General features: G+C 50.9%; 1 protein-coding gene across 1 annotated transcript; it reads left to right on the top strand.

Annotated features, from left to right (window-relative positions):
* Positions 1-4,940: 4,940 nt before the first annotated feature.
* Positions 4,941-7,377, top strand: LOC119168103 (uncharacterized). Its single transcript, XM_075896370.1, has one exon. It carries the CDS (start codon positions 4,983-4,985, stop codon positions 6,582-6,584), a length of 1,602 nt encoding a protein of 533 aa, XP_075752485.1. The 5' UTR covers positions 4,941-4,982; the 3' UTR covers positions 6,585-7,377.
* The last annotated feature ends 673 nt before the right edge of the window (positions 7,378-8,050 follow it).

Here is an 8,050-nt window from a genome sequence, read left to right on the forward strand (position 1 = left end):
TTTGCCTGTTTTGGTCATCGCAGGTAAAGCGACGAGCTAACTGGCGGCATTCTTCTGCGTGTCCGGCGGCGTCCAAGATCGGTAGGCACTCGGACGCGTCTGGCCGATAGGGCAAAATGGTGTCAATGGTGTGGGAGGGGTGACGGCCGTAGAGGAGGTAAAAAGGGGAGAAGCCTGTTGTCGCTTGCGTTGCCGTAATGGAGGCGTATGTAATGAATGGGAGAACTAAGTCCCAGTTAGAGTGGTCAGGCGTCACATACATAGATAGCATGTCACCGAGAGTACGATTAAAGCGCTCGGTAGCCCCATTGGTTTGTGGGTGGTAAGCGGTACATGTGCGATGTACAATAGCACACTCAGCGAGCAATTTTTCAATGACCTCGGACAAGAAGGCGCGGCCGCGGTCACTGAGGAGTTCTTGAGGGCCTCCATGACGCAACACAAAATGACGCAGTAGGAAAGTGGCAACCTCCTGTGCTGTAGCCGTTTTAAGAGCAGCGGTCTCAGCATAGCGCGTTAGGTGGTCGATAGCAACTATTATCCACCTGTTGCCAGTCGGAGTCAATGGAAGTGGCCCATAAATATCTATTCCAACCCGTTCGAAGGGTCGGGAAGGGCATGGTAAAGGCTGCAGTTCACCGGCGGAGGCGTGTGGTGGAGATTTGCGGCGCTGACATTCGGCACAAGAGCGGACAAAGTTGCGGACGAAGGTATACATGCCACGCCAGTAGTAGCGATGTCGAAGCCTTTCGTAGGTCTTGAAGACTCCTGCGTGGCCACATTGTGGGTCAGCGTGAAAAGAGGAACAAATCTGCGACCTCAGGGTTCGTGGAACGACGAGCAGCCACTTGCGTCCCTCTGGTGCGTAGTTACGTCGATAGAGAAGCGTGTCACGTATCGAGAAGTGTGGAACTTGGCGCCGAAGCGTTCGCGTCTTTGGGAGTTCAGAAGTGTCGGAGAGATGATTGAGGAGAGACGCAGTCCACGGGTCATTGCGTTGTTCGATAGCAATGGTGTCAAAGTCGAGCGATGACAATGTGGAATCGCAAACGGAGTCAGCTGTGGCATTCTGGGACAGGGGGGAACGGGAAAGGGCGTTGGCGTCAGCATGCTTCCGTCCTGACCGATAAACCACGCGTATGTCGTAATCTTGAATTTTCAACGCCCAGCGAGCGAGGCGGCCAGATGGGTCTTTTAAGGTCGAAAGCCAGCACAGCGCGTGGTGGTCAGTCACGACGTCAAAAGAACGACCATATAGATATGGGCGAAACTTTCCAAGGGCCCACACAATGGCCAAGCACTCCTTTTCTGTGACGCTGTAGTTGCTCTCAGCCTTGGTAAGTGTGCGACTAGCGTATGCCACGACGTATTCCTGATGTTCTGGTTTACGCTGTGCGAGCACAGCACCCAGGCCTACACCACTGGCGTCGGTGTGGATTTCAGTTGGAGCTTCAGGATCGAAATGGCGTAGAATTGGTGGCGTCGTAAGAAGCCGTCGCAGGGTGTTGAAAGCCTCGTCGCAGGCAGGGGACCACGATAAGAAGTCTTTACAGCTGCTGAGAAGTTGCATGAGAGGTGATATAATAGACGCGAAGTTTCGGACAAATCGCCGGAAATACGAACACAAGCCGATGAAACTTCGAAGTTCTTTGATGGTGGCAGGTTTAGGAAACGCCGTAACAGCTCGCAATTTCTCGGGATCCGGGAGGATGCCTTCCTTGGAAACAACGTGGCCCAAAATGTTCAGTTGACGCATGGCAAATCGACATTTTTTGAGGTTTAATTGCAAACCGGCGTTAGTTAAGCAAGTAAGCACGTGCTGAAGGCGACGTAAGTGTGTGTCAAAGTTAGGGGCGAAGACCACGATATCATCGAGGTAACACAAGCATATCTTCCATTTTAGTCCACGCAGGATGTTGTCCATCATTCGTTCGAACGTTGCAGGTGCATTGCAAAGTCCGAAGGGCATGACGGTGAATTCATATAAGCCATCTGGCGTGACAAAAGCGGTTTTGGGGCGATCGGCCTCCGCCATAGGCACCTGCCAGTAGCCTGACCGCAAGTCTAACGAGGAAAAGAACTGGGCACCCTGCAAACTGTCCAAAGCATCGTCAATGCGCGGTAGTGGATAGACATCCTTCAGCGTGATCTTGTTCAATCGCCGGAAATCGACACAGAAACGAATAGAACCGTCTTTCTTTTTGACGAGAACCACCGGAGACGCCCATGGGCTCTGTGAAGGTCGAATGACGCCTCTGCGAAGCATGTCGTCTACTTGGTCAGCAATGACGCGGCGTTCTGTAGCGGACACGCGATATGGTCGTTGTCGCAGCGGTGAGTGGGACCCAGTGTCGATGTGGTGTTCTACTGCTAAGGCACGGCCGAGAGATGTTTCTTCAACGTCGAAAGAGTGGCGGTAGCTCTCAAGAATGGTGAGGAGTTGTGAACGCTGCTAAGATGTCAAATCTGCAGCGATGAATGGTTGAAATATGTTTGCCGACGTTGAGTCAGGCGCTGAGGTGACAGCCAGTTCACAGACGGAGGTAGAAGGCACCTCATCGGGGACGGATATAATTCTGGAAGAACTGATTGTCTCGACGTGGCCAAGGCACTCGCGACAAAGTAGAGATAAAGACGACGACTCATGATTATAAATTGGCATTGTGGTTGACCCTTCTACAACATCGAGAGCAGCAAAAGGCAGGGGGAGAGCTCTTCGGGCGACGAATATTGGAGATGGTGTGAAGAAGACCGTGCCGTCGGATATGGCGCTGCATGAAACTGGCACGAACGCAAAAGAGCATGGAGGGATGTAGGTGTCATCGCTAACGACAAGTTTAGCGGCAAACTGGGTGTCGACGGACGCTTGGTCATCCAGTGAGCAAACTTTGACCTCAGCCCTAGCAGAGTCGATTACGGCGTTATGACGCGACAAAAAGTCCCATCCCAAAATAATAATATGGGAGCATGATGAAAGAACAACGAACTCTATCGTATACAGAACGTTCTGAATTGTCACGCGGGCTGTACATACTGCGGTTGGTTGAACAGGTTGAGCACTGGCTGTGCGAAGCGATAATCCGGAGAAAGGCGTCGTAACCTTACGAATTGAGCGGCAAAATCCAGCATCTATTACCGAAACAGCTGCACCGGTATCTACAAGAGCGACAGTAGGGATATTTTCGACGAACACATCAATAACATTGGTAGGTGACAAATGAGGACTTGGGCAAACCGAAACTTGCGCAGTTCTTGCCTCAGGAACTGCGTCGTCTAGTTTTCCCCCTCGTTAGGTGCGGGCCGTCGACGCATAGGAGAAGGCGAGCGGCGGCGTGGAGAGGGCGAGCGAAGACGTCCCGGCCGAGGGCGGTGGTCGTCCTGGTAGCGGGCTGGCATTGGAGTGGAGGAACCGTATCGCGCGTTGGAGTCAAGCGGGAAGAAAGGCTCACGGCGGTTTTCATTGGTGATATGCGTCCGGCGGCGACAATACCTTGCGACGTGTCCGGGGTATCGACAAGCGTAACATATCGGGCGATTATCGAGGGTGCGCCACGGGTTAGTGGCGGTGTTAGTGCTGGTCCAGTGAACTGGAGCTGGGGGATAGCTCGCGCGAGGCTGGAACGGAGGCGCAGGCGCCTTGCGAGTTGGCATGGCTGCAGCCGCGGCGTAGGTGAGAGGAGCAGCCACAAGATTAGGCTCGCGAGCAGCTGGTAAGGCCTCGGCGACCTCTCCTTGAATGACGTCACGTAGAGACGATGGTAAAGTTGTGGTAGCTTCTGGTGTGAAAGGCACCAAGGAAAGCTGTCGTGCAACTTCTTCGCGGACAAATGCTTTTATTTCGGCTATTAGTGACGCGTGGTCATGACCACTGATTACACTAGACAGCGATGCCAAATCGTGCGCTGGAGGACGTCTTGTCAGAGCTCGCTGCTTCCGAAATTCATCGTAGCTTTGGCAGAGGCTAATTACGTCGTTAACAGTGGTCGGGCTTTTCGCCAAGAGCATTTGAAAAGCGTCGTCGTCAATCCCTTTGAAGATGTGCTTACATTTTTCAGCTTCCGTCATTTCGGCGTTCACGCGTCTGCACAAATTGACGACGTCCTCTATGTAACTTGTAAAGGTTTCACCCGTTTCTTGTGCGCGTGTGCGTAAACGTTGCTCGGCACGAAGTTTTCGGACGGCAGGTCGATCTAAGACTGCTACAATCGACGTTTTAAATTGCGGCCACGTTCGGACGTCTGCCTGGTGGTTTCTAAGCCAAAGGCTGGCTACACCCGTGAGATAGAACGAAACGCGTGTCAACTTGTCCGCGTCCGTCCATCTGTTTAAAGCGCTCACCCGTTCGAAAGTCGAGAGCCACTCTTCAACGTCGTTGTCATCTGTTCCACTGAAGATTGGAGGCTCCCGCTGAGGAACACTCCCTGAACAGGTGGCCGGAAGAGATGGAAGCGTCTGCTGATCGGCGTCCGGCATAGCAAAAGGTAGCCGTCGAGAACGGAGTTCCAGGATGGTAGCGGGAAGGTGTAAGGGTCGGTACCCGGCACGTCTCCACCAATTATAAAGGAGATTTATTAAGCAGAAAGGTTGGTGCTTGGAAGGCTTGGAAGGCGATGCACCAGCCGCAATTTCCGAGCTCGAGCCGCTGCTGCACACTCGATGCTGCTGCCTCTGCGCCGGAGTACTTCCTCTTCTTTACAGTATGCATTACAGATAGTGTTTCACCATAGCTGTAGTGACTGGGAATGCGGAGAACTGAGACATAGAGTACACCATTAGTATGCATTACAGATAGTGTTTGGTCATAGCTGTAGTGGCTGAGAATGAGGAGAACGGAGAGATAGAGTAAACTGTTTGTATGCATTAAAGATCGTGCTTTTCCATAACTGTAGTGGCTTACATTGCGGAGAACTGGGCTCGGCGGCTGTGCAGGTGGGCTCGGCGGCTGTGCACCAACGCAGACCGCTAATCCTTTCACTCTTGTCATGCAGGTGTTTCAGTGCGCATTCCTGCGCATACTGCTTTCCGTTTTCCTGCCAGCTTCCTTGACCACACCGTTGCAGTATCAACATCGTTCCAGCGAAAGTGGCACGCTTACCTGTCACGCCCTCTTGGTCTTCGACACAAGCTTATCAACCGCAACGTACTTGGAACCACTGGATTTCACCTCACGCAACAGATCTGGATCCCTTCCGGCGCCACCGGTCAGCTACATGGTCCTCGACAAAACCTGGTCGACGCTATCAGCATCGGCATCGATGCCTGTGTCGACTACAAAAGAGCGGCCTTTGCCGGCGGCGCTGTGTGGGCTCGGCGGATGTGCACCAACGCAGACCGCTAATCCTTTCACTCTTGTCATGCAGGTGTTTCAGTGCGCATTCCTGCGCATACTGCTTTCCGTTTTCCTGCCAGCTTCCTTGACCACACCGTTGCAGTATCAACATCGTTCCAGCGAAAGTGGCACGCTTACCTGTCACGCCCTCTTGGTCTTCGACACAAGCTTATCAACCGCAACGTACTTGGAACCACTGGATTTCACCTCACGCAACAGATCTGGATCCCTTCCGGCGCCACCGGTCAGCTACATGGTCCTCGACAAAACCTGGTCGACGCTATCAGCATCGGCATCGATGCCTGTGTCGACTACAAAAGAGCGGCCTTTGCCGGCGGCGCTGTGTGGGCTCGGCGGCTGTGCACCAACGCAGACCGCTAATCCTTTCACTCTTGTCATGCAGGTTAGTAAAACTTACAGTCTTCTCGCTAAGAAGTCTAGTAATTACCTGCTGTTTCAGCTGCCGAGCCCACACTGCTGCGTTCTTGTTGCACTTGAGTGTTCTCGTGTTATTCGTGCCTTGTTGATGATGTCGGGCGATATTGAAAGCAATCCGGGTCCTGCTTCTAATGCTGTACTAACTGAACTGCAGAAATTGTCTGCCGGTCAGACGGAATTAATCAGTCAGGTACAGGACCTTAAGTCCCATTTGCTATCAACAGATAAATCTATAGCAGATCTCAGTAGACGCATGACTGATCTGGAAGGGCACTGCCAAAATATTATTTCCTTACGTACTGATGTGGAAGCGCTCAGAAGAGACACCGCTCGCGCGAGTGACCTTCTGCGCAAGCTTGAAGCACGCGTGGATGAAGCCGAGAATCATTCTCGGCGCAATAACCTCATATTTTATGGCCTTCCTGAATCAACTGGATCGGAAGCACTTGTCCAAGTTGAACAACTTGTCATCAAGCACTGCCGTGATCGTCTAGGTATTTCCATCGATCCGAAGGAAATTGAGCGCGCGCATCGTCTGGGTCGCCGCAAGGGTACTAACCACCATCGCCCCATAATAGTTAAATTCGCATTCCATAAAACAAAAGGAGAGATTCTTTCTAATGGACGGAAATTTAAAGGAACCACTTTTAGTGTTGGTGAAGATTTTTCACGTCGTGTGCAAAACGTCCGTCGGCAATTGATTGCCTTTGCTAAAACCAAGTCGCTGCCTTTTTCCATCACGTACAAGACACTGCTAATGGGTCACAAGCGCTACGTCTACGATGAGCAATCGCAAACTGTAAGGGAAGCGTCGTAGCAATTTCCTCGGCGCAAATCTGCAGGGCACACCCCCACACCTCAATCTGGCCTGTCACTTTCGGTAGTCTTTGCTAACGCGCGCAGTTTTTTTCCGAAACGCATAACTTTTTCTGAGCTTGCTTTGTCATCAAGCAGTAACGTATTGGTGATAACCGAGACTTGGCTGACAAATGATATAACCGATGCAGAAGTGCTAGATCACCTACCTGGATTTCAACTTTATCGTAAGGACCGTACAGGCGCACGTGGAGGCGGGGTTCTGATAGCTGTGCACCAACAGTTATCGTGCTCGGTGGCCAGGACCAACTCTCCTGAACTTGAAATTCTTTGGGTCGTTTGCCGTGCTCGCCCTCATACTGTCCTTGTAGGCGTTTGTTATAGGCCCCCGAACAGTGACCCAGATTTCGCATATAAGCTCAACAACAACCTGAGTGACCTTGGGAAACAGTATCCGCAAGCAGAGATACTGCTTTTCGGCGATTTTAATTTCCCTCAAATAGATTGGAGTAGTAGCGTCCCGTCAGCTGTGGGCAGTGAGCCCGCAAAGGACTTCATAGATTTCTGCCTGAATTGCAATCTAACCCAACTTGTATCCCAACCAACGCGCGTTACAGAGAGCAATTCCAGCATCTTAGATCTAATACTAACTAGTCATCAAGAGAGCTTATCATCAATTACATATCTGCGTGCCGTCAGTGACCACAAGGTAATCCATGCGGCCTTTGCGTTTCGACCTGTAAAACGCGATCTTGTCACCAAAACAATCCGTCTTTACGACAAGGGCAATTATAGTGCCATTAATAATGAATTGATATCTTTTCTTCCTGATTTCGAGAGAATAAGCCATACACGCTCTGTGGATGAGAATTGGATTATATTTAGAGATAAGTTAGCCACTCTTGTCGAGAAATTTATCCCAAAAATAACGTTTACCGCAAACCGAAACAAGCCATGGTTTTCACGTACACTTCACAAACTAAGAAACAAGAAAAAACGCCTCTTCCGATCAGCCAAACAGTCTAAACTTCTGTCCTTATGGGAAAAATATTACGCCGCGGAAGATGATTATCTTAGAACCATTCGAAACGCCAAGCACGTGTTCTTTCATGAAGAGCTGCCCAAAATGCTTGCAACCAGCCCTCGCAAATTCTGGGAGGTGATAAACCCTCAGGAGATGCGCACCACTAGTCTTTCAAATGCGCATGGCGATATAGTCGACAACAATGAATGCGCGAACCTTTTTAACGAGGCCTTTTTCTCTGTTTTTACGAATGAGAGTTCAGTTCCCGATTTTTCTTCACCTGCGCGCAGCACCGAGTCTATGCCCCCGATTGCATTTTCTACGGACGGCATCATTTCGATTATAGAAAAGATTAAGCTTTCTTCTTCTGCAGGTGTGGATGACATTAATTCAAAACTTCTCATAAATGTTAAACATGTGTGTGCCGCATACCTTACATTGTT

The sequence above is a fragment of the Rhipicephalus microplus genome, chromosome 5, assembly GCF_043290135.1.
Source record: "Rhipicephalus microplus isolate Deutch F79 chromosome 5, USDA_Rmic, whole genome shotgun sequence".
NCBI classification, from domain to species: domain Eukaryota; kingdom Metazoa; phylum Arthropoda; class Arachnida; order Ixodida; family Ixodidae; genus Rhipicephalus; species Rhipicephalus microplus.